We start from the raw sequence: 27,271 nt of genomic DNA on the forward strand, positions 1-27,271 counted from the left end.
GAACAAGATATGTGTGGCAGAAAATCATCACATGATATTAAAATGAAGAGGATTTTGTAAAAAAAAAAAAAAGAAAGCATTAGCTGTATTGCACTAGCAGAACATCTTGAAAATAATTATGATGCTTCAATTAAAGCTGCATCAATAAAGTGCTAAGAATATTTTTCTGAGTGCTTATTCTGCAAATCTGTAGAAGGCAAAAAAAATATGGCGTCTGAAAGCAAATTAAAAAAAAACACGGAACCTTCATGCTTTCTCCACATTCCCATCACAACATGATATTGAACTTTTTTTTACACGTAAGCAATCAAAGTCACGGACCCTGTTATACAGATCAAGTTCTGTTTTTTAGTTTGCAAGGCCTACAAGGTGAGCAAGACTTGGAACATAAAGCACGCACATGTGCCACACTTTCCAAATTCCAAAGCCGATTTACTGCATTACTGGAAAATAAGAGTATTGCAACATGTCAAATCAACAGTCAAATATGACATATATGATCATGTCCTACATAGGGCTGCTTCAATCACGAACTGCTTTTCAAGATCCAACCCCACATAATGGATCAACAAGGACTGCCCCACTCAAAAGGCCCCTCCAATGATGTGATATACACCCTTTTTTTGCTCAAATATGAAGGCATAAGTCACTTGTCTCCAACAGACCCTGCAGAATGTAGAGATTCTTCTTTTGACTGTTTTATTTGAAAAGGAGGTTCAACTTTCATTCCTCCAAAGCATTGTCCTCTAGTTCAACTCATGAAAGTAAGTTCACTTCTTCAAAGGCTTGAAGGGTATTGCTTCAATATATCGCTGTGCCCCAGCAGCTTTTGGATGCAACACGATAGCTTCGTCCTCTCTAGACTGTTGCTTGGCGAAATTCACAAAAACCTACAGGGAAATACATAGAAAAAATGAAGATGAACCTATTTCCCTAAAACAAATAAACAGCTGCTGTGGATTTTGGCAAATTTCCATTTCATAATTGATCATGTTTCAATAGGCTCATTTACCTGGTCAAGAGTGGTTTGGGACACTGAGTAGTCCTCTATGTTGAGCTTGTCTTTGTTAGCTAGGACCATTTGAAAGATCTTAGCCAGGGAGGAGAAGGAAATCTTGTACTGCAGAGTGTTGTGGTGTTTCTCTCTCTGTATGCAGCCGGGGAAGGTGCTCTCCATGAAGGCTTCAGCAGGGGTCAGGTCTGGGGAACAACCAGGTTTAGCTGCCCTTATCTTCATGGTCACCACGTAGCCGTCACCAAACCTACAGTAACATTGATGTAAAGAAAAACGAAAAATCAAAACACTTTCCAAAAATTCGAATTGGTTCATTAATGTTTCAGGAATATAATTAGAAATATTGATACATGATATGGAAGTATAATGACTAACTTGTATTTCAGATGCTGAATAGTTCCCAAACACTTAAAGGATCCATTAACCATAATTGCTAAGCGGGTACACAGCGCCTCACATTCCTCCATACTGTAAAGAAAGATGGTGGAATTAGAATTCAATGAAATGCATTCACACACACAGTCAGTTAGCCACACTAGATAAATTACCTATGTGAGGTGAGGACCACAGCACGTCCGTCTTGAATAACACTCATGATGGAGTTCCACAGGAAGCGTCTGGAGAGAGGGTCCATGCCTGTAGTGGGCTCATCCTTATGTACAGTGATTACAAAAAATACATTAACATACACACAGTCATCTTGCATATTAAATACCACATCTCTTCTAATCCCAACAAATCAATGGGGAGCGTTGGTCTTACCAGTAGCACCAGCGCAGGGCAGCCTATCATGGCGATCGCTGTGGAGAGTTTTCTCTTGTTGCCCCCGCTGTAGGTCCCAGCACTTTGGCTGGCATACTCTGACAGATCCAGTTTCTGAATGGCCCACTCTGCAACCTGCGCATGTGAAGGATACTATTAGTGCCTTATTTTACAATTAGGTCAAGGACTACTTGTCAGGTTTAAATATTGAAAAGACACTATTCATACATTGTAGTTTCTAATAACACAGGGTTTCTAACCTATCTTTCATTCTTTAAAACACTATAATATTATGACAATGATATTTAAATGCTTTATATAAGGGTAGTACAAGCTTGACAAAACATATGTTCTTATCTGTGGATCTATTTTGGCATTACTCAAAATATATACTGTAGCTTCTTTAATGCCCCACTACTGGTCTAATTCTTTCTCAAAATAGATATACTTTTTTTTGGTTTATCTTCATTATTTTAATAGTCTCTATTATAAGATATCACTCTTTTTTTTACTCATCATATTTCTCATTTGCAGTGCTGCCTACAACTGTCAGGTCCAGCTTTAAATGATTTATTTCGTGGCAATAGCTGCACCTCACCCTGCTGATCTCAGACTCTGGAACTCCACGCAGGCGAGCGTAGAGGTGGAGATGTTCTCTGCCTGTTAGCAGCTCATCTATGGCATCAAACTGTGGGCAGTACCCCATGTTCTGGTGGACATCCAGGATGTTGGTCAGAATGCTACAGATTTAGGAAGAAACACTTTGGGTAAAATGTTTGTTAAATTAAAATGTGTTCTTTCTATTTGTAAAAACAATTATTACAGACCTGTGACCAGCAACTGAGGCCTTCCCTGAGGTGACATCAATGTCTCCAGTTAACATTTTAAAGGTTGTTGTTTTCCCTGCTCCATTTACCCCAAGTAGACCAAAGCACTGGAGGAAAAAACATGAAAGATATAATGAATATACAGAATGCTCCCTCTGTGAAGTCAATTGCCTCAGTGTGTTTTATCACACAAACCTGTCCAGGTGACACTGCGACACAGATTCGATCCACTGCAGGGATGATTGCTCCTGTGTATGTCTGGCAAGGCAAAAATGAAAACAAAATATGACAGTATACTTTTTAGACAGAAATCCTTCGTTTAACATACATTTTGGCAAACAAACATGTCTTACCTTGGACAGGTCCCGTACGCATAAGATGTCATTTGTTTTTTCACACTTATAGAGTCGATCTCGTTCCTCTGCCACGTCTAAATCTTCATCCACAATAGGAGGCCTGGTGCAATCTGACATCCTGCCAATGGAAGAAGTGTTTTGTTATCACACTCAATGTAATATCAAAGAACAATTATCTTTGCTCTATCAGTTCCCCAATTTAAGCTCCACTACGCTTACCAGTGATCCAGGCAGAAGCGATACTGAAACAGAAGGTTCAAGATGAAATATAGAAATCCTTCAACAGCCATGCAGAAAAGGTTCTTCCCCAAGAAGTCCCAGTTATAGGGGTCCGGACTGTAGTCCTCACCTGAGGAAATACAAACCACATGCACACTTTTCAGTCAGATTATCTGCCATTCTGTTAACAAAAGTTACAATGCAAGGTAAAAAGAGGGATTGTATTTGTATTGGTAGATTTCATATGTTGTCCTATTTGGTGCAAACAGAGGGTTTACGACCCTGCAGTTTACTGGTCCAAATTTGTTATGCAGCCATTTAGCCAGAATACATTCAGACTGTCGAGCATTGGGAGGTTTTTGTTGCTATAAGTATTTGATGGATGTAACATGTACGTATGAGCATGTGTGTGTCCTTACCAAAGCGAGCGTAGATATCAGTCACAGCCTGGTTCATGGCCATGTCTATGAGACCTCGGCCCAGGCAGTAATGTGGGAAGATGAGCAGCACAGTCTTTAACATCTGGTTGAACCTGTACAAGGCCTGTAAAAGAAATCCAAATTAGGGTACTATGGAAGATGCATGCAAAATGGCATTTCAAGCCCTGTGTTCTTACTGAGGTGCCCTCAAAGAGGTCCAGGATGAAGGTGATGGCACTGCTGTTGATTCCAATGAAGAGGTTGATACATGACAAAGAGACGTATGCTGTGCTGGGGACGCTGAATGCAAAAGACATGGGGTACATCATGGGCGTCACAGACCAGCTGAGAGAGAAAGAGAGAGAGGAAAAAAGCATTAGGTAAGCCCAAAGAATGTCGCAAAAAGCAAAGCTACTAAGATTGAGAAAAAATGATTCTTTGTTGTAAAAAAAATGCAAACACTTACCCATACAGCATAAGCAAGGAAATAAGTGGCTGGATGTTGGTTGGTGAGGTGTAGCACTTCTTATCAAAAAATATGAATATTTCAACCACCAACGCTGCACTAATGGAGTAATTCAACTGTCAAAAAACAATAAAACAATAAGGATATGCATGCTCCAGAAGATGGGTCAATAAAGTTCTCTTATGAGCAAACTGCAAGAAGCCAATTTACATTTGGGTGTCTTTAAATGTGTTGTTCTTAAAAAACATTATTGCACACCTTACAAGGTAAAAGGGTCACTGTACCATGTCCCAGAGGAAGTTGGCCATCCAGTACACCAATGGACTGACACCACTGACAAACTGCAGGTGTTTGGCCTGGGTAACCCTCTCCTGGATTAAATAGAGCACGAAGCTGGCAGGAACGAAGGACATGGCAAAGATGACACAAATGGCCACCACTGCATCCACTGAGGTGGTCAGGCTAGGGAAAGAAGGGAGGAAAGTTATTAGAGACACTTAAAAAAACAGAATACTTGACCTACTTCACAAGTATTACAACCTGGTGATGCTATTTCTTAGAATAGTTTTTAGTTTTCCTAGCAAATACCCAGAAAGGTTTTACATTTTGAAATGTAATCTGATCTGTCCAGCCATTGGTGACTCACACAGTGATCTCAGACAGCTGTTCTTTGGTGAGGTTCAGAGGGTGGTTGATGGCAGTGATTCCATATGTATCCAGGTTAGCTCCTTTCGGCAGGTTTGCACGAAGGATGGCGTTGTTAGCCACATTCATAAAGGAAACCATGGCATGCCAGCCTTTATTGTTGTACCACACCTGTCGGAAGACAATGTACTTGATCAGTGACGATTTATAATGTTTGACATATCCCAAACCACATCATTTACTTGGTCTGTGAGAAAATGATGTAAAGTCTATTAAATGTTTTTCCACAATGAGACAAGACGATCACATTAAAGAAGGTTGTATGCTGCTGAAGAGGCATTATTGGAACTGACCTTGACATTGTTTTGAGTTTCCATAAATTTGAGGAAGGTTCCTATGTCCTTTAGCGTTTGCTTGGAGTATTTTCCCTGCAAACAAAAATTACAGTGGAGCAAATTAAGGTTGACAAAGAAACAATCATAAAAGTGCGGAAGAAATAAACAAGCCCATAATGTTGAGTTTTAAAGCCTACCCCAGTGACATTGAGCAGTCGTCCCATCTGTGCTGCTACATCCCTGATGGTCTTTGGCTGCAGCTCTAAAAGAGGAAGCTGCCCTCCCACTGATATACCTCCATACCTGGACACAGAGCAAACCCTGCTGACATCTACAAAGCCTTACTCTACCTGGAACTACTGCAGCCCAAAAACTGTACAACATTATTGCACCACTAGATGGAGAACTGCATTACCAAGCATTTAGTCAAGTCATGAAATTACCTTTGTTCATTCACCCAATATTTGCTCTTCAAGCTGAAAGAGAAGAAACATTTCGCACTTTAATATTAACATTACATAACATTACAAGACGAACCGTCTGACTCAGGGGTCCCACCACGGGTTCCGCAGCGGGGTGGAAGTTCCACCTCCCAACTTCGCCACAGAGTGCCAGGCAAACATCTGTTTCTCTAATCCTCCACTGTTGCATAGCGGCCTTAGTCGGCTGCGGCGTATTACCGGATTGTAATATAATGTACTTTTTAATTGAGGGTCACGCACACATCTTACATCTTTGATTTAATACAGTAACAGTGTTTTGCTTTCTAAGTTTAGGTCAATCTAGAGGAGAGAAAATATAGTACAAATATTTTATAAGTATAAATAATGAATGCATTAAATAAGAAAGCTCTTCCTTTGGAAAGGGTGTACAGGCTCTTATACCTGGTTCTGATGAGGCTGGGGTAGGTCTTCACCAGGTAGTCAGAGATGCTCCTGCCTGTTAGGTCCATGAGAACATCACCTGTTGACTGGATCCTCTGGTGCAAAAGATAAACAAAGACTTTATATTTAATATGATCAGCAATAGAAGTCATTTTTATCATAAATGACCCAAGTCCATACCTGTGGAGGTGGCAGGCCTCCAGCTCCAGCAGGACACACAGGGAGCATGGTGAGTTTACTGGGAGTGCTGCACTGACAGTCGGGAGACGGTCTGAGGGAGGTCCATTCTGGGCCGGCCAGCATTTCTATCAGGACGGGGTTAATCAGGGGCATCTCCCACTCTGTAGTGATGTTGTGACATGGGAAATCTCTACCAGTGGAATACATTTACTTAGTGAGAAAAACAAACAGTATAGAGGGAAAAATGATCAATATATGTGTAGGTGACTTACTCAAGTGGCTCATCCACCATGCAACGTGTCCCAAAGCCAGGCTTGTTCAACAGCACCTCACCAAAGTATCTCATCTGAGCATCCATAGGACGCTCATTGCTGCAATGGTAAAATCAGAAAACGACAATGAGCATTTTAAGTCAATAAGTATTGTTCTGATCTGATTGATTTGGTGAATCTTCTCTTTGGTGACATTGTGTCCATTTTGCCCACCGGAAGAAGGTGTACTGTCTCCCATACATCCAGGGACTGAGGGTCAGACTTGGATACTCTCCGAAAGGTGGAACGATCAGAGTGAACGTCAGGGCCACAAAAACAAAACTGGCTGGCAGCACAATCTACCAAAGACATAAACACATGTGCCATGTAAAAAAACAGATGCAACAATGCTCTAATTAAGATCAAGGCCCTAGAACATATTGGGGTAACACCTAAAACATACAATTATATTTAGATTACTGCATTGAAATGTGGTTTGCTAGATGATGGTAAGGTTACCTGGGCGAAGAAGTCTTTGTAAGATCGCGTTGCATGATGCAATCTCTTGATCAGCAGTGCGAAGAACTGTTTGATTGTGAGACGCACCCCTCTGACCTGGTAGGACCCCCGGCCTGCAGTGCCGTCCGAGACATCACATGGGCCCCGGCCATTGGTTTTCAAAGGCCCATCTGAATCTAGAATATAGAGCTCAAGTCAAGTTGCACAGTCTGACTTGCACGTGCGTTGCAAATTCTAAATTAAAAAGGCTAGCCAGCAAGCACATCATTTGTAGAAACAAATATTTAACTGCACACTGAACTAGCCTAAGGGATATAGTTCATCTTCTTAACATGATACTGGTTTGTCATTAGGATCCAAAATAAAATCTAACCATTCATAAATTATATTTATTTTCGGCAACAGCAGCATTTGTCCAGAGCTGTCAACTAAAAGCCATTGTCACCTTTCGGTGGTTCCATATCAACTGCCACTCTGTTGAATCCACAGAGTCTACGACAGATCTGTTGCAATGATTTCTTGTCTGAGGGAGTTAGAGAATTGAATACAAAGGATGAAGTACACACAATGAGTGGGCTACGAGAAATACAGCTACACATTCAGACTCACAACAACTCAACATGACAGGAAACAGAGGTTGGGGAATAGGCTACAAATGTTATTGTATGTATTTACCTGGAATACATTTCCTGTTGGTCCCACTAGCAGTGACCTTTAGGAAGATCTACAAACACATAGCTTGTTATTGTTAGAATCCAAGATGAACATATGCTCTTTATTAGAGAGCGTAATCACTGTAAAGGTGAATGTCAGGCAGCGTCTGTATGACTGATTGTTTCAATAAAACACTCGTTTTTTTTAATATTGGTATTACATTAAATTTAGCACTGGAAATGAAAACACCATTTGCATTTCAATGACTAAAACTAGGTTTGATTCAGCGGGCAGACATTGTCTAATTTCTTAAGTCCCGAGACTGCAATGTAAATGTGTTAATGTAAATAACTTTTTTTATTTGACCAATAAATCACAACTGCATTCTCAAGATGACAACTGCTTCATTTTTTTTCCTATTATTTTCACACACCTCCTCGAGCGATGTGTCGGAGACCCCAAAGCTGCTCAGGCCGCTGTCCACCAGGGTTTCCTCCAGCTCTCTGAACAAGCTGGCGTACGCTCTGTGCTGGAAGTTTTGGTTTGGCAGCAGGTAGGTCAGCTCCTGGCCAATGGCCTCGATGAGCCGAGCCTGGGGCACGTGATGCTTGATCAGGGCTGTGATGCTTTCCATGTTACCTGGGGGACAAGATTATTATTGCCTTATTTCAACATCCTGCACAAGTTATTGGTTTGTTTGTTTGTTTGTTTGTTTGTTGTTGCCTGTCTTAGGGTTGTCATTATCTGATTTTTATTACACAATTATTGTTGTCAAAATGAATCACGTTAATGATGTTTAATATCTATAAACATTTTCAAAACTCATTTATTATAATTATGCCAGAAGTCAAATTCATTTTTAACTTTGAGGTTCAATTGTCTCTTGCCACTCAAAATATTTGTGTAGGGAGAGTCCTTAACCATAACTGTAAAAAAAACTGTGGATTAAGTGGTAGTGCATTATTTACACACATATTATCGTAAGTGAATATCTTTTTTAAATAAGGACCTTGAGAATGTAAGGTAAACAGTCAACAGTATTATTAAAATATCTGAAAAGTGACAGGTGACAGAAATGTGCTGTAAGAAGATGATAATCACAGTTATGAATTAAAAAAAGAAGAACAACACATTAAGCTACAGCATGTGGTGGAGAACAACTGAACATCAAATTGACCTTTAAAGGGTATAAAGATAATTGTGTGTACGTTAATAGAGGGTGTTTCTAGGTGTGTTGGCAGCATCTACAGTACGTAGACTGACTACAATCCAGTGCAAACGAGCTATTGACTAACATGATTAAGAGATTATGACAAAGGTATTAATAACTTAGAAGTTGAATAGACCTAAAACATGTTTAAGGATATTGACAATGAACTTGGCAGTAGACACAGGCCTCAGAAATAACAACACAAACACATTATTTGGAACTTACCATCCAGCTGTCTGTCTGAAGTCTGAATCTCCTCCTGGTCCACTTTAAACTTTGAACACATTGAACAGCAACAGGAGCAATCCTCTGTTAAGTGACAGCTGGCCTGCAGGACAACATTTTACTTTAAAGCATGTTTTACATATATTGCTCACCCTCAGTCTCAGAGAGACTCGTTCAAATCACAAATGCTCTTTCATATGTTGTTCTAGCCAGACAAAAAATGTGGCAGTATATTTAAATCCACCTTCTTATTCATCATGTCACTTTTAAATCTACCCCTTTGTGCCATGCAAACAAAACACAAACAAGGCTTCATTCTCATTTGTTCTCACCTTTTTGGTATCATGTTTCATTTTTCTTACAAGAGTGAGGTAGAAACCTGCGCCAAAACAGTTCTTGAGGAAGATAGGGGAACCGGAGCAGCAGAGGCGGCCCTGAGAGATGATCGCCACCCTGTCACTCAGCAGGTCCGCCTCGTCCATGTGGTGTGTGGACATGATCACTGTGCGTCCTGCGACATGTGACAAAGAGGGGCAACATAGAAGGGGTAAATAAAGAGATATGAAAGAATTTTTGATGATTCTGTGGGAAAAGCCTTTTAGAAAATGTCCTCCAGTGGTGCCGGTGCAGACAACCTCCACAGCACCATCACATTAAGACTCTATCCCCTTTTCTAGCCACCAGGGGTCAGACTTACCTGCACGATATTTGAGCAGCAGGTCCCAAATGGAGCGTCTGGAGTAGGGGTCTACCCCGGAAGTGGGCTCATCCAGGATCACCACCTTGGCCCCACCAACAAACGCCAAAGCTACTGATAACTTCCTCTGCATTCCACCTGGATGAACACATAAAGTGCACGACTCAGATGTGTGTTTGGCTTGTATGGTCCGTTTGTACCAGAATACTAAATTGGGACCATCTTTTCTTTTTTTTTAAGTATCCAGACAGACCTGAGAGGTTCTGGGTCAGTTCATTTCTCTTGTGTGGAAGACCCAGATCCTGCAGCATGTTCTCCACCTCCTGCTCGGCCTCTGCTATTGAACGGCCTTTCAATTGCGAGTAGAAGAGGATATGTTCCGCTACAGTCATACTGAAAGAGGGGAAAGCAATAATCCAGTTACAACTTACATGTAACACACTGAATCCATGTTTTTATTTGTATTACATTTTAATGTGGTACTATAAACCAAGCAATCTATCAAAACTACTATCATTAAGAGTTACATACTGCTGAAAAAGAATGTTGTGTTGAGGGCACATTCCCAGAGACAGGCGGATGGTGTCCATGTCTGTGCGGATGTCCTTGTTGTAGATGGTGGCTGTCCCTGAGGTGGGAGGGAACATACCAGTCAAGATAGACCTGGGAAGAAGAGAAAGAGAGAGAACAATCAGTAGGGAGGAACATTTTGTCCCCTGGCTACATAAGCCTTTTGGTTTATGTTTTTGTGTGTGTGAGAATGCATCTGTGTGACATACATGGTGGTGGTCTTCCCAGCCCCATTCTGTCCCAGAAAGGCAGTAATCTGGCTCTCATAAAAGCTGATGCTAAGTCCATCCACTGCTGGCGTAGGGTTACCACTGAACACCTTGACCAGGTCCTGAATACAAACACCCTTCACCAGGTCAGCTGGCTCTGCTTCAAAGAATGACTGACCTTCATACAACAAAGAGAACCACATGTATTACAAATGTGTCTGGAAGTTAACCAAATCGTACAAAGTGACAATCACAACCACATATAATTTCCTTTGACTTTTAGTAAACAAAAAAAGGCTGTTTTATTTCCAAATATGAGATCAGTGGTCTGGTATTCCAAACTGTGTGAAGAAAACAGTGTCCCTCACTTATTAACTAAGCAGGAAACTGAGAAGCTAACAGTATGTTCACATATGCCAGCAAATGCAAACAAACACAAGGGCACTGAGTTCCCACCCAATGAATGTGATGTGTGCAAATAGAGAAATGGCTCTAATCCTATAAAGAGATAATCTACTGTAGTTGGATAAATATTGCATGATAACATAATTATTAAACTCTGTATTATGTGGAATTATGCTGTAATTTGCTCATGTGATCAGTCTTGAAAGACAAATGCAGCTGTAATGTGTAATAATAGAATGATAGATGGTAGTATGATAGAACTGTATCCTTAATACCCTGTGGTAGAATATGAGGAGCAGTTATTTCAGGAAGGAATAGCTCTCTGTGTAAGAAAACCAGCTTTGCACACATAACTTGTATGTAACTAGTATACCTTCTTTCTCCTGGTTCTCCTCTGCCTCAGCCTGGTTCTCCTGGTGTTCACATGAAGCCGTCTCCTCCTGAGTCTTCTCCTCCTCTTGATTTTGGTTTTCATTTTCCTCTTGCTTCTGCAGCTCTCCTTGCTCTTTGTTGGCCATGCTATCAGAGCATTTTTTATCCAAATGTAGTTTTTCGTCACCTTTGAAGACAAAAGAAAGGATTTTTAAAATGGCTATAATTTACACATTATGTCGCTGAATGAATGTCTCTCCCGTAAGTATAACACTTTTCTTATGCACAATAATGAACAGGGTAAATTTAAGAAAGTAAGCTTACCTAAATCCGGCGACACACTGTTAAACCAATAACAGCGCAGGAAGGGGAAGTAAAACGGACGACTAATTCCATACTGGCCTATAATGAAAACAATATACATATTACTTCAGCTACAGTTAACCTGTAAAGAAATTAAAGTATTTTTTTGATTGACAGAAAAAGTTGTAACCTAAGCATTCATGTATTCCTGTTACACTGACCAGGGAAGACATTGTCCAGGTACCAGGCCAACACAGCATAAAGCACAGTGTCCAGGACCATCATACTGATGGAAGTAAGAAAGGAGAACTCATCCCCTTCCAAAGGGCTGGTTCGGATGTTGTCCCACTGCAGACCCAGGCCCTGCTCCTCATATCGCGACAGGTACTCTGTTCCAAAGCCAAACGCCACTTGGGACAGCAGACTCTAAGGAAAGAGACAATAATAAAATGGTATTTGTTCTACTTTATTAAACGTAACATTTAACCATGTAGTTAATTTAACATAGACTTTGTGAATGTCTGATGGGCATCTGAATGGGACACCAACCAGCAACAGCTTCATATCCTTTGTGATGCGGTCTTGCCATGCGAAGCAGAAGATGTGCGGGAGGTAAAGGGTAAAGTAAACGATCCCACAGCAGGCTGCTGCTAGGTTGGCCTGGTTGAAGAAGACGCTGAGGAGGAAGCATTGCATGATGGTAGCCATAGTAAAGCTGAGCAAAAAAAGGAAAAGGATGATGCCGTTGCTGTAGTTCAGGACCCTTCCTCCCTATGGAAACACAAAGAGGGATTTGTATAACATGCAATGCACTGAATCAGCATAGGACCATCAAACACACTGTGGATCCAAGAGACATAGTGATTCATATTCTCAATAACAGGGCATGGTAAGTTAAGGGGAAATCATTTTGATCATATCTGATTTAATTTAAATATATTTTGTATCGGCATTGCTATAAATATAATGCTTTAATTGAGCAAAAATATTAAAGGATGCAGTGTTTTTATAATCAAATTGGAATAATCTGCATGTTTTTTGCGTTGTCATTTGAATCAAACTTGTTTGTTTATAGCCAGTTTGAAATATTTAGAAACCTTAAGATGTTAAACATAATCAAAAGGTATATTTAGCCAATTTTCCATGTTATGGGCTTATAAATACCATATTAATGACATGGATATTCTTTGGGTTAGTTTAGTATTAAAAATCTAATTACATATATCGTCCACTAGAGGTCAGAACAGCACATCTTAAAAGAAGATGTTAGCTGACTACATGGGATGACTTGTGATTTTTACAACATAGATAAGTTAATCATTGACCAGCCCATTCCTTTAAAGTTGTTGACAGAAATTCTCATGATGTCATGGTATTCACGGTTCTCTCATCAATGATTTATAGGTATGCAATCAGCGAGGCCCTATTGGTAATTCATTATGTCAAGGAAAAATAACTTTTAACTATGAGGCGCGTTCACACAGGAGTACTTTTCCTCGTACTTTTCCCGTTTAGTTCCGTTAGTAGGCTACCCCTATGTCACGTTCACACCAAAAAGAGTACTTGTACCCCCATTTTTAGTGCCTGCTAGAGAGGTGGTACCAAAAAAGTACCAAAAAAGTACCAATTTCTATTGGCTGGGCGAATTCCACGCCCCGTAAAACTCTGAAAAGTTGAAGTCACCATTGTATTTGCTGGCATTAGCATTATTAGCATTAGCATTAGTCCCGCGCACCAACGGAGAGAATACACACTTTGCAAGCAGCACCAATCAACACCAGCTTATATTTCTTCACAGCATATGGAGAGGTGTCGGCGTTCTGGCGTTTTACTCGGAAGGCTTCAGTAGAAGCTGCTTTCTACTGAAGCCAGTCCTTAGTTCCGGGGACTTCTGGCCGGGGACTTCGGGTGGCAGTATACGCCGTGAAGTTGTTTGCGGCCTGCCAGTAAACCCAAAGCAGAAGAAGACGAAGTGACGTCAGCGGCTCATTTGCGTAATCTTCCCTCAGGGAAAAGTACTCCGGTGTGAACGCGATTGGTACTTAGTGCCCTGGGCCTGGGGTACTAAGTGCCGGCACTAAGTACGGCAAAGTACTTGGTGTGAAAGCGGCTAATGACAATAAAATGATGATAACATGATTACAGATTTTATACTTTGCATCATCAGTGTTCTGCCAACTTTGGAACCAGGTATTCTGTCTAAACAAACAGTGCTTGTTTGAAACATTTATGATGTTGCAGGTAAGAAGAACTTTGGACAGTTTTAAAAAAAATCCATCCTCACCATGATGATGGCGGTTAGGAGCGCCGTGCTAATGCCCATCATGAGGAAGCTGTCAATAAACCAAGTGGACCAGATGACTCCATTAGTGACCCCCATGGCCTTCATGGTCTCCTTCAGGCGCAGTTCCTTCTCCAGGACAATACTCTTGACAATCATGGACACAGAGTAGACCCAGGCCAGTACCATGAAGATTGGGAAACAGCGGTTCAATGCGAGCATGAAGCTAAATAAAGGGGAGGAAGGAGAACAATATAGAGGGGAATGACACAGTTACTGAAGCAGTACACCACCATTTTGTGATTCTGGGAATATATAAGTTACACTGTTTTAAAAAAGTAGATATGTTTTGATGTTTTTTTACTCACAGGTCATCCACATAACAAGGGTAGGGCATCTGCTGTAGGTAAATACCCATTGGCCACTCCTTTCCTGTCTGAGTCTTGATGATCCCGTGCTCTATGATGTCCTGAAGATAAGCAAAGCCTCCCCAAACATAGCGAAAGTCATCCATAGGATCAGCTCTGGGGCCCGGGTCCCAATACCTAAGCATTACAAATATATTTATTTGGCAAGTTTATTATCATTATACTAAACTCATCATTTCCACTTAACTGTTTATTTATACCTGTCTTTGACCTTATTGGTACGCTCCACTGCATCAATATCCATCCGAATCTTGAACTTAACATGAGGTGGGACATCGGTGGTCCAAGAGTGCATATTAACGAAGACGAGGCCTGCCCAGAACTTGTTGTCCTTTAACAGGTCCAAGGCTCGATGAGTGATGGTGTTCTCATCAGACACAGCCACAAACTTATCTAGCAGTACACACTGAAGGAGGGAGAAGAATCCATTAAAAAAGGTATAATGTTTGCCATATCATACACCATCTTATGCCATATCCACAATCTTAGATCTTAGTCATGGTACCGTTTTCTAAATAGCTCTAAAACAGTAGAGCTTAGGCTGATGGGAATGACACTTGTTTTTCAGGTAAAAGTCAACAGGGTATTTTCTGGAAACCATGAATGTCTTGTGCTGTTCCGAGAGTGAAGTCAAATAATTTTACTGGACACGTGGAACGTGGATGGAAATGGCTTCAATCAGAGTAATCATGGATTCATCCTCTGGAGACAATGAATGTTTGTAGAATTTGTAATTCTATTATTGTTGAAAATGTACAGTCTGGACAAAAATGGTGAATCTACAGCACCTAACAGATCACAATCACATCACAATTTGTAGAACCTGGTTGCTAGCCTGGCCCAAAAATGTAAAGTCTGGAATTGCGAATGTTGGCTTTAGTCACTTTAATCCAAAATATCTGCCCCCATTTGCAGAGAAACTCCGGCAGTGGTTGCCTCTTCCATTCAAAGCGTGTCTAACATAGCCATTCACTGTAAGCTAAAGCAAATAGGGACAGCGATGTTCCAAAAGAAACCCTCGAAAACAACAATCTACCCCTGAGATCCTATGCACAGATACAACCCAAACCCAAAACACACATTGGCTACACACAATTTGCCATGCATCCAAATGTACGCATTTATACACTTAGAGACACAATGTACACCAAACACACCCGACTAATTATTTAAATCTCAAAGGCCGTCCCTTAATTGCCAAAGCATTCAGCTACTAACACTGCAGCCCTACTGTGTGATGTGATATGCCTGCATACCACCAACGTGCAGCCAACCAGCCTTCAAGCCCACAGTCATTGTTGGCCCTTTATAAAGGATGGTGGATGGAGTGACAGCTGTATCTAATCGGCCTCAATCGTTCCTTCTCTCCCTGTCACACTCAAGTGCTGTAAGCTTCAACTTGGACAAAAACAAAGAGCACCAACCATGCATCCAGCCAGGCCTCAAGGTGCCCCCCATGTCACCCCCCAGTGTGATAGGCCTCTCATCCCGATTAGCCTCCGTACGGAAAGGGGTGTTTTTAACTTTGTTCTAAAATGCATTCCTCAGTTAAATGTGGAGAGCTCACACAAGAGAAGGTTTGAGATGTTTTTCTGTTTTTTTTTATTTTACCCTCCACTCCATCGACAGTAAACAAAAGGGACTCGACAGCTAGTTTGTTGCTTTGGCCCTCGCCCACCTGGGTAGATTTCAATGTTTTTGGATTGGCGGACAAATTGCAGAGACGAAAAAAAGCTTATCTAAATGCCCACATCACATCAACAGTGGTATTGAGCACATAATGGTTATCCAACCAGATTATTGAAATCAACAAGTGACAACACCTGCGCTTGATTGGATTATACCATGAATAGGCCTGTCCTAGAACTTGACATCTCAGGTGGAGTGAAAGAAAACAGTCCACATTCTTGCCGTCAGAACCCAATGGGAGAAGTTAGCAAAAACAATCCTGGCACCTAAGTTTAATCTTGAAATGTGGATCCCCCTTTGACTGGTCAGTATAATTCTCCACGCTTACACATATACCTCCAGGCTGTGGTATTTTAGATTCAAGTAAGGGCCTATTACAAAACAAAGGAAATGCTAGAAAGATAGATCAAAGTGATGTCCACTCACATCACCATGTTGGTTTAGCATCTGAATGACCCGGTCAGTGATGTTGAAGATGTCACGCCAGTCAAATCCAGGGACGTCAGCTGGACGGTCCTCAGGTGGACCGTTGTACAGGAAGTTGAGGATGTGTTTGGAGGAGAGCGGAGACTCCTCTAGACTCCTGTCAATGAAATCCATCACTGATGGATTGTTGATGGTGTCCTGAAACGAAAGGCAGCTAGTATGTTGTCATTTATAACCACAATTAGGGTATTCAATTTAGTATTAAAGATTTTTGCAATATTTGGTTGCATAAAAAAGGAGTTTCCACTACAAACACATGATTTGACGAAATAACTTTAAAGGTTTTTTCATAACTTGTAGTTTGATGTTGTAAACGTAATTTTTCAGTCAGACTATATTGCTGTCCTACCCGGATCATCTTGACTTGGACGCCATCTTGGAAAAAAGCCCAGATCTGAGGAGCCACTTCCTCCCATGCCTTCCCCATCGTCCTCAGCCGCTCCAGCTCCTCAAATGTAGTGTTTGCCTACGGGAGGGATGTTAAAGTGTGTGTGCATGTGAACGTGACAAAGTGGTTTGTGTTTCAACATTGCTATGTCAGGAAATTGTTTTAAAAAATAAACATCTATTTTCACAAATGCCAATATCTAAGTGCACACCATACAGAAATATGGGAACACGTGCAAATACAGACATTTGGGGAAAACTTCAAACTCATGTACAGGATACGCGTGCACATGTGTAAGACATTCAGAAACTCAAATGCAAACATTGTCACTGTTCTCCTAATCTCCTGCTACATACCATTCCCACATCAAACTCTCTGTGAAAACAGGCTTTCCAAAGACAACACACACATTCTCACAAAAAGAATTCCCGCGGGCCAGTTCAGATAACCAGCAACTGTGAAACAAATGCACTCTCTGCCAAATTGTCAAATATTTACTGCACGCTTATCGTGAAAACCATGGATGTGTGTGGGTACAGTGCTTTGTGTGGCAAATACCAAAGACTGGCTATTTCAGTATGCATTCATGTGCAGTGGGGGATGAAAGCGCTCAAGAGTACACCCAATTAAACGCCTTCCTCTTGTGTGTGTCTGATTTTGGGTGACAATGGGGACAATGGAGCTGGGGTGACAATGGAGGCTGTTGGTGACAACTGGCCGAATGCATTCAGCCTGCCCAGTGAATCCCAGTCAGGTTCCCACAAGTGAGTGCTTCCTCAATTCCCCGGGGCTGTTTAAAACAGAAAGGGGACTGGGGGATGTCTTGAGTTGATTTCTTCAAGATGGCAGTGGAGGAATGCTGTAGTGTTCCTAGATGGTATGTTGTGCCTAACTCAGCATAAACCTTCAGTCAGCAAGCTTAGTTAAAAAGAACAGGGTCCAACACCATCGCAAACATGGCGCCTACCAGTTATGCTTGACTTACTGATGTTGTTTGAGTTGACCTTAAGTGAAATTAAGTCATTTCCATTTCCATATAGAAAAATTACAAAAATTAAATGAGGTAGTAAGAATAAACAAGTTCAATCGTATTTTATGTCAGATACAGGTAAGACTTGCATAGTTTACCATTACACAAGAGCAGTCACATAAAGCGTAGAAACACATGTTTAAATGCATGGTGCCTCACTTGGGGTTTCTTCTGAAACAACCTGATGCATGACAGAGTTAAGAGGACGGAATCACAGACCCTGTAGAGGCCATGTTATGGTCTCGTAAAGTAATGGATTAACCCCTTAGTCATTACTTTCTAAGTGCAATTAAGATACCAATCTGAAGGAAGAGGAAAACAAAGAGGGCATTAAAGGTCAGGAAAGAGGAAACAGGATTGTGGGTGTCTCTTTGTGCGAATGATCACAAGACTTTAAGGACGAACTCTTACTGCTTACATAACATTGAAAAAGCTGTGGCGCCAGTAGACTCTGTGGTAGTCACCACAGCCGATCATTGCAACCAAGCCATCCATGACTGTCGCCCCTGAAGGGCTTTGACCAACACGTATCTACATCTAGATACAAAGGGCTGGACATGACATGAGGAAAGCTGATCCCCTTTGGAGGGAAAATGCATTGTCCCCTGCAGAAGGCTTGCTTGCTCCAAAGACAACGATATGGATGTCACTAGAAGGTGGTAATCTGGAAATAGTCTTTATTTCCAGACATTTTTCAATATTTCTTGTCTTAGTTTGTCTCGGTCAATGCCATACTTTCTTTTCAGTTTAATGATCCTGCCAACAACCCAGTTCTCCTGTTATCTATTCAAATTGAGCATAATGCATCAGGTGTTTCCACTGATTTCCTACAATATTGTATTAACAGTGTTCATAGTTACACTTCCACTCTCCACATTGATACATCTATCCACCAAGTGGCCAATGGTGCTTACATTTGTTATGATCTGCCTGACAGCCGGCGAATCGGGTGCATAGAGGATCTGTCCCATCAGCATGGGCTTCACAGAGTTCCACACAATCCTGGTGACAGGGTTGGACTCCAGTTCTTCCATCAGTTCATTGCAGAAAGGAGCTGCAGGGAATGTGTTGTATAATTGTAAAATTCTATGAAACGTAGATAATGAAATTAACGTTTTTTTATGGATATCAAAAAAAATTGATATAGAAAGAACCTAGTTACTCTGACAAAAAAAAAGAGATCTGATGATATTCGACACAAATTAGAGTAGGGTTACTCCAAGAACAAGGTCCATGTTCTTTAGTAAAAACCAATAGCTTGTGACTGTACCAATGCCTACTCTAATATCTGCCATAATGATATATGGTCTACTCACTGGTGCTGTTGTCGTATGTGTAGTGGCTCCGTGATTTGCCGCTGCCAATGCCTAGGAAGGCTTTGTAGTTATTGTCCTCATACCAATTAAAGGAGGTAACGCGGGAGAAAGCACCTTCACTGTAGCCACATACCAGGCTGGAGGCAGCAGCCATCGCCTGCCTGAAAGACAGATTGTTCTGGAAGAGAGGAGTCATGACCTGAAGAAGCTCCCTGGAGCTACTCCTCTGGGACAACTGTTGAAATATAAGAAAGAAAGAGCTTAAATTAGAACAGTTTTTACATGTTACTTAATACAAATCATAATAGCTCTTAAATATTAAAGATATGTTGAGCAACAATACCATTGGTCAATCCGTGCAGACAATGAGCAACTGCATGGACAAAATCCTGTGCATTGATTCATTTTTTTTAGCCTTGCTTGTTTGAAAAAAAAATTCAAGGTTGTGCTTTCACGTCGTCTGTCTGGACTCTAGTCTCTGTGGTTTGAGACAAAGACAAGTGTCTTGCCAACAGGATGACAAATTGTCAGCTACTCTGAATATCCCATGGAAACTTCCACAACAAACAACAAAACATTTCCACACACCCATGACAGGTACACCACAAATTGAAACAGTTGCACAAATTCAGTATTTATCATATCATCAAAGTCAACATTGCTATGGACACTGAACCACGTCCATACAACATCTAATAGTGACCAAAATACAACCACGCAATGAGACACTTCACAGAGGTAAAAACCCTGCTTAAAGTAATCCAAGCAAAATAAGTTGATTGTGCATGCACAGACTCTACTTTAGGGAGAGAAAGACATAATCAAACAAAAACAGATCATTCAATCATCCCTGGTGTTTAACATTTTCCATTTCTAAGGGGCTTCAGGTTTTCTTGCAGCCTCAGTGTTTCCATTGGGATGATCCCATAATGATGATATATCTGTTTTTGAGGCTGGATTTAGCCTTCCTCATACGCACTAAATGATATCCCCCTACTGTCTGTGTTTGTGTAAAAACTCAGGCAAGAGGAAGCAACTGTTTCCTGGCAGCTAAAAAAAGAAAGCGGTGAACTTTTGGATGGAGCTAGACTTACCTCTCGCAGTTTTTCCGAGACAGCGGAGACGACCTGTACCCAGAGCTGAATTTCAATGCCCTTTGAGTGATAGTCCAGCACCATAGGAAGCTGGAGGGGAAAATAAATGTATTCTTTAATTAAACACATAAACCCAATTTCTTCCTGGCCCAGAGGAAGTTACTAATCCCTGGATCTTCTTTGTTTGTTTTGATCAGGAAGAGGAATAAGATGATACCTGTCCTTGATAACAGCCAGTCTGACGAGTTAGCATAATATCAAGTTAAAAGTATTTGGATACATGATATACTCAAAGTGTCTGTGGCAGACACAATAAAACTTCATTTTGTGCCATGAGGAAATGTGTTTTTGTGCTATAAAGAAAGCTAAGCTTATGCAGTGACATACACATGTCTTAGTGGACCAGAGATGAATACTTGGCTTTGCTATTAATAGGCCTATATAATATATTGTGAGCATTGCCTTCTCTTGAGGATCTGCTGCTGAGCCTAAAGATCCTCCAGGCAGCTTACAACACAATAGACTACAGATTCCAGGCAGCAACACAAGGCTAAGACACAAAATTGCCAGAGCAGACATCCTTCCCTGTCACATATTTAGATTCATCGTGTCAGAGATATGTCCGCACAGACAGACAATCACCACTTCCTCAGTTAGCTTTTCAACTGTTTACAATCCTGCAACAACACAAACAATAAATATATCATTGGCACATAATACAACATTTTTGAAGGATATCTCTTCAGAACACCCGTTTACTTAATTCAGATGGGCAAAAGGGCATTTTGTCCATTCTTAAAAATGTATTAATTAATTATTGGATTTTAAAAATGTAATTCCAGTAATTTATAATCTGTGGTAGCATTGTCATTATGTATATCCCCCAGGGAAGGGGGTATTGTAAATAACTATTTTCCACACAGAGTGAGATTGGATTTTCACACGGAATTTATTTCAACCCAAAGAAAGTAAATAATTAATCTGGGTCACAAATAGCCTCAAAAAGCATTTTAGTTTATCGCTGCTATAGCACAAGGCAGACTCAGACAGACAGCTAAACACACTTGGCCCGGTCTTATGGGATTGTTTGGGATGAGGCAGGGGTCAGCCATTGTTGCTGTCTTTCTTATTGTAGCCTGTGTTGACTCTAAGTGCACTGTGGTTACTAAAGAGAGGAGTGTCTGTTCACTAAGCTAATTACAGACCAAGGCCACGTCTGCATGCTTAGCTAATGCTCATGGCTGTTTCACATCAGCCGTACCAATTTAAAACATGTTCAGAGTGCTGCAACACGCTCTAAATTAAGTCTGGCAAAAAGGGCCCTGCTTATGAGTAATACCGAGGTAGTTTCTTCAGCCTATTATTTCAATAATTCTTAGAGGTAATTTTGTTATCTTTGTTTGAGTGACATTTTGTCTCTATTGTTTGCTATATTTATAAAATTAGATTAAAACTACTTATAAAACGGACAAGTCAAATCAAGCAATCTGATAGCCGTGATATACTGAGCGTATACCACGGGTAGAATTGTAAATTACTTTTCACAACAAGTCAGTATCCCTCCGCGTCTGAGAAAAACAGTATACCGTTGGGCTGAAAAGCAAACTGCCTGCAGCTTCGCGTCGGGCCGAACCACGCACCTTAGCTGTGATATAATGAGCATATCCACGGCCTGTCGTGAGCTATTGCTTAATTATACTACAGTAAATCCTGTGTTAAGAACTTGAGTTTGACCTGCGTTCTTTATCTAAATGCAATAATATGATCCATTATATTATATATTGTTTTTATAATTATATATTTATAATTATTTCTATACATGATATTAATTTTGTAAGTATTCCAGCCTTTCAAAAATATTAATAAAATGTTACTTGAAATGTATCTTATATGCATACCTGTTGTACATTGTATATTGTGGCAGTTCTTTAACGTTCCTGGGTAATTGTGTACTGTAGTAGACTTTATTTACCCAACACAAAGCCAACCTGCATTTCTTTAAGGAACACTTGTTCCACCCTGTGAGTCAGCCCTATAAAAATACTACCAACATTTTATCCATTGCTGCTCCTGACCTGAAATGCTGAATGCTATGCCTGTGTTGGCTTGTTAAGTTTTGCTCTGCCTCAACCATGAGATAATACAATTTGCAAAATACACAGTACATCTTACTGAAACAGAGCTGAAGCTGTGTGACGATGCAATTAGGTATATCATTACGTTTTGATGACTCTGAAATAGTTGAGTAAAATAAAAATGGCTATAAACTGCAGATCATAAAAAAGTATGATATCATTTAAGAACCTAAAAAGGTTTTCTATTATATACAGTATGTTTCTTTTTTTATTTCAAAAAAGCGAAAAACAAAAGCTCTTGATTAATTAACTTGTCAACAAGACTAATTCATTAATCAGACACATACTGTGGTTAAAATTAAGCATTTACATCACACTGCTTGATTGATATTTTTCAAATGTCTCATTTTGCCAAAAACTTTATTGGCCTATGACAGATTAGCATCACGTCTTTCAGCTAGCAGTTGGCTCAGTCTTCTGTGAATAGCCATTGAAAATGTTTGCATATAAGCTAATAAACATGGCATCATCCCAGATGGGAGTCATCCAACCACAGCTCTATACAGGCCTTTTACTATGCCTAAAATGGAGCCAAATCCTGTTAAATGTATGCTTATCCTGCGTTAAAAGGATTTTTATAGGAGCTTTATACAGTCTGACCACAATGGATTGCTGGTCACTGGTGGTAAACAGTGTGTTAATGTATAGAAAGTACTGGGATTAATTATTGAAGATTGGTGTTTTTGATTAAACAGCTTTCTTTTTAAAGTAAGTAAAACGTGTTAAACGATTAAAAGTTGTAGCTCTTAAAGAGCCATGGCACATATCCACAACCTACTGAGGGTACAATTAAATTCATTATTTATCAATAATAGTTTTCAACAGTTCCTTGATATGTGCTGCTACTGTAACATTACAAAAGCACTGACCGTCCGAAAGAGCTTGAAAAAGTCGACATTTGCGTATAATTTGTCCTCAATGATCTGTAGCCGTTGAGGAGTAAGGATGCACATGGCGTTGCGAACAGAGTGGAGTCCTCTTTTGCTGGGGAAGATGAGGAATCTCTCCAGCAGGTTCAGACTGCATGCAATATCCTTTAAATGCAAGTCTGGAACCCCAGAGGCAAACTGAAGAAATCCAAAGATAGGTTAGGTTGGTTTCAAACATTCACATTCTGATATTATTAATGTCTATTATTGAACTTCACAGGTCAATATGTTGTCTTCCTTACCTTAATCAAAATAGCTTTCAAATCAAAGCTTTAAACATTGAATTATAATGTAACGCACCCTCTGAGACGGGGAATACTAAGCTAAAAATGTAGTATATGTGTTGATTTATATATAATACACATTATCTATGTACTATATATTGACTTACTTTCAAATTAACAAGATATCTCAAGTGTAAACTCCAAACAGCCCATTTGCGTATCTATGGATGTGAATATATGTTCAGCTGTTCAGCTTCTTCCCTCTTGTGAAATGCACTTCGGTAAAGGAGCCCCCAATAATTAAAATAGGGGATTGATTAATGGATGAAATGTAACAACTAAGTCGCCGTAATTGTAAAGCCTGCATCACTACAGAAGTAAACATTATACGATGTTCAAACGCTTTTTTAAAGTTAGTGATTCATTTGTATTGTACATTGCCGTCAAGCAAGCAATGAATCAGTGAACGAAACCAAAGTAGGAGGAATCCAGCTGGCCTCATGTGTCTGGACAAAGTGGCATATATGGATATATTTGTGTGTTTTCCTGTTTGTAGGTTGCCAAAGGGAGCTTTCTTCCAGCTGTTGTTCAGCCAAAACTACTGATACCAATGAATCACATTGTGAATGTTCCCAGAAACACTGAAGCAAGTCTTTACTTGTAGAATATGTTCTCAACAAAAGACTTGTTAACATCATCTTAAATCATATGTTGCGCAAGGCTTTCATATGATAAGAGTCTTTACGTCAATGGTTGTGTTTCTGGCATCACAGGAATATTTCAAAAGTAATGATGAATTAAGGTTGAAATGCTAAACATTATATCCTTAACTGTTCAACCCTATCATGTATGTGCATGTGTGCCTGTGTACCTGTTCAGGCCTGATTTGGGCATTTACTAGTTGATACACCACAGCCTGTGTCAGAGGAATGTCTCTCAGCAGGAATGATGTCAGCAGCTCATCGTCCTTTAGGATAGCCTCCACCTTTATTCCTCGGCCTACAAAGAGAGATCAGTAAAAATATAATAAACCCAAGCTATTGTCATCTGTGACAATCCATTAACCCAGTGGATACCAGATAAGTAAAATAAAACTTATTTGGCAAGTTGTGACAATGGTTTCATTAAAACAATAGGAACACAGGATGTAGACACTTCAACTCTGCACTGTCTCATTATTTTTAGTGGCTTGTCTGTGCATGAATAAAGTGTGCTCTGCCAAATGAATTGTCACTGTGGCCTGCATCCAGATTCCGCCTAAAGTGACTCGCCTTGTGTCCTCATGCACCACTGGAAACCACAAAGAAAGCTGAAAGCAAGAAGGGGAGAAGAACTGGACCAAGATATTCATTTGAAAAATCTAAATGTACACTTTCATTCTATAGATTTTACAAATGAGATAAAACGTTAATTGCTGAATTTCAAAAGTGGCGGTAGGCTAGCTAAATCCCATTGCTTTGGTCTTTGTGCTAAGTTAAGCTAACCAGCTGCTGGTTAAAGCTTTATGTAAACTGGAGTAATAGGAGTGGACATAGATCTCGTCATCTCATTCTCCTCCATAAAGCAAATAAATGTATTGACAAAGTCCAACTATTTCTTATGTGTCTAATTATTAGTATCAAACACCTTTGCAAGGGTCTTGCACATGAAACATACGTGTCCACCCAAACGTGTTATGCTATATGAGTCTTTTTTTTTAAAATTACATAACTTGGTTCTCAAAATGATTACATTTTCTTTTCTAGGCCTCATGGGAAATTGTGTGGAATGTGGATCCATATCTGTGTTAGCTCTGTTAGTCCATATACATGTTTCTCCCTGAGAGTGGCGGCACAAAAAGAACCAGGATGTAATCATTCACAGGCTGGAATGCACTTAGCTTCAGTCAGCTCCCCTCAGAAAGGTTTTCTGTAGATTTAGCTGGGAAACCTACTGTTTGTACGTAGACAGTATAGCTGTACATGCATATGTTGACATGAAGAGAGAATTGTTTGCATTTTGTCCCTTTAGATGGGATCAGTGTTTATGTTCTCTCATGGAGAGGAACATGGATGAAAGTTATGTGAATTGCTTTCCCACCAAATAAACAACACACTGGTGAAAGTAAGCAGCTTATGTGAAGAGCCTTCCATAAACCCTCGTGAAGTAAGCCTTTTAGCCTGCACAGGTACACAGAGGGATGGGAAATGAATGTGTGAGATATGATTTAGACCAAGGTATTTTTGAGTCAGAGGACATTGAGCTAAGAAGGACACTAAGAATAGATTGCAATGCTAAATGTAGTCAGGCTGTATGTCAACATTTATATCACTTCTAAGTGAAAACTCTTATTATTTTTATTTATTTTTCTGCCAGCTATAATTGCTCCCGTGAAAAAAGCAACCAGAATGCCCGAACTGACGTTTGAACTGCTCCGACAGACAATTTCAGAGTATTTTGATCTCCGGATGAAGCACTGACCTGAAATGTGTTCTGGATGTGTGCGCAGGGTGTCCATGAAGTTACTCATAGCATTCAGTTCCCCCCAGAGGCGACCTAGCTGCAGGAACTCTGGGTCGCTAAAAAGAAGCTCCTGGGCATCCGTGTAGAACCGAGCAAATCTAAGGAAGTCAATGTTAAATCACACAGTTATTATTTTTACATACAATACAACTTCAAACATACACACAATGAATGTGTATGTTTGTCTTAACCAGGAGATATTTAGATTTTTTTTTTAGTCCAATACATTGTGTTCTTTTATCTCAGATCAAACGTGGATAGAATTTGATTCCTCTTAATGACCTCCCCCTAAATCCCAGGGTGATACCAACATGGAGTTGTTGTAGTTGGAGACCACTCCAGGAGATTCACCACGGGTAGGGTCTTGAAAACAAGGGTTGTTGGCATTACAGAAGATTCCTTGAATCCATGGCAGGACCCCTGAAGACGGCATGGCCTTGTTGGGGAAGTGGCCTGAGGAAGAGGAGATACTGTTGGCTTCAGTTCTTTACACAAGTCACCAATGAGGTATCTTAAAAGGATGTCACACGACATTATATATTTGTCTCTGTGAAATTTGGATTTAAATGTTTGATATTTTTCAGTAAACAGTGACAGTTTGCTTACATTCATGTTGACGATAAAGCGGATTCACTCGTCTAAGCCACACCAGTCCCATGCACAGCATAACAGGCCACATGATCTCCATGAAGAAACGCATCTGGTATGAATTATAATATAAACTTTGTAAATCTGCAACAATTCTAAACTAGTGCAGTTTCATAGTATGCGTGTCTGGGCGACAACTTGGCCCATTTTTCTGTAACAAACATATTGCAGTATAGCTAGAAGAATAAATAATGATTAAAAAAAACGTTCAGTCAAATATTTGCTAAAATCTACAGACCTGAAGGAATTTTAGCTAACTACAACTCTCACAGGGATAAATGCAGTGTGTAAATGATGGATGGGGGGATTTTACCCTCTGCCTCCTGCGGATAGTCCAGTTTTTCCACAGCAGGAGTCTGACCTGTCTTCCTGCCCCCATGGTTTCTCCTTTTCAGCCCTGCAGGGCCTGGCACCAGCCCACAAACCTGCAATCAACCAGTCCACAGTGCTATTTTTAGCTAAGCCATTTCATGTTTACTTAAAAACATTTCTGATTCAACAAATTAATTAGAATTTAGAAAAGCTACATATTTTTTGTTTCCATCACAGAGGTGTCTATCCTGAGTAACCCATACATGGCTGGAAACAGAGGTTAATG

At 40.3% G+C, this 27,271-nt stretch overlaps 1 protein-coding gene across 1 annotated transcript; it reads right to left on the reverse strand.

Moving 5' to 3' along the window:
- Positions 1-58: 58 nt before the first annotated feature.
- abca4b (ATP-binding cassette, sub-family A (ABC1), member 4b) lies at positions 59-27,052 on the reverse strand. The gene is made up of 50 exons (XM_010768559.1): positions 26,987-27,052; positions 26,632-26,725; positions 26,337-26,478; positions 25,984-26,123; positions 24,395-24,522; positions 23,240-23,437; positions 20,236-20,325; positions 19,142-19,376; positions 18,740-18,879; positions 16,757-16,873; positions 16,348-16,545; positions 14,433-14,638; positions 14,173-14,349; positions 13,808-14,030; positions 12,073-12,294; positions 11,745-11,949; positions 11,545-11,622; positions 11,222-11,407; positions 10,444-10,621; positions 10,196-10,327; positions 9,918-10,057; positions 9,665-9,802; positions 9,300-9,478; positions 8,968-9,070; positions 7,966-8,171; positions 7,554-7,602; positions 7,324-7,401; positions 6,879-7,054; positions 6,594-6,718; positions 6,381-6,479; positions 6,109-6,298; positions 5,929-6,023; positions 5,488-5,520; positions 5,242-5,347; positions 5,063-5,137; positions 4,711-4,880; positions 4,349-4,526; positions 4,065-4,180; positions 3,796-3,943; positions 3,599-3,722; positions 3,180-3,309; positions 2,958-3,078; positions 2,800-2,862; positions 2,605-2,711; positions 2,376-2,517; positions 1,778-1,912; positions 1,564-1,667; positions 1,391-1,483; positions 1,013-1,262; positions 59-890 (listed from the first exon to the last, which is right to left on the reverse strand). The coding sequence occupies exons 1-50, from the start codon at positions 27,050-27,052 to the stop codon at positions 771-773; spliced, it is 6,948 nt and encodes a 2,315-aa protein (XP_010766861.1). The 3' UTR covers positions 59-770.
- Positions 27,053-27,271: the final 219 nt, after the last annotated feature.

Source organism: Notothenia coriiceps, unplaced genomic scaffold, assembly GCF_000735185.1.
Source record: "Notothenia coriiceps isolate Sejong01 unplaced genomic scaffold, NC01 NC01_scaffold00005788, whole genome shotgun sequence".
Classification (NCBI taxonomy): Eukaryota; Metazoa; Chordata; class Actinopteri; order Perciformes; family Nototheniidae; genus Notothenia; species Notothenia coriiceps.

Excerpts from the sequence above, each read along its gene's own strand:
- abca4b (XM_010768559.1), bottom strand. The coding sequence starts at position 27,052 with ATGGGGGCAGGAAGACAGGTCAGACTCCTGCTGTGGAAAAACTGGACT. Across the intron at positions 18,880-19,141 it reads CACATACGACAACAGCACCA|CTCCTTTCTGCAATGAACTG; the intron begins GTGAGTAGACCA and ends CATTCCCTGCAG. Across the intron at positions 3,310-3,598 it reads TGATATCTACGCTCGCTTTG|GTGAGGACTACAGTCCGGAC; the intron begins GTAAGGACACAC and ends GTATTTCCTCAG.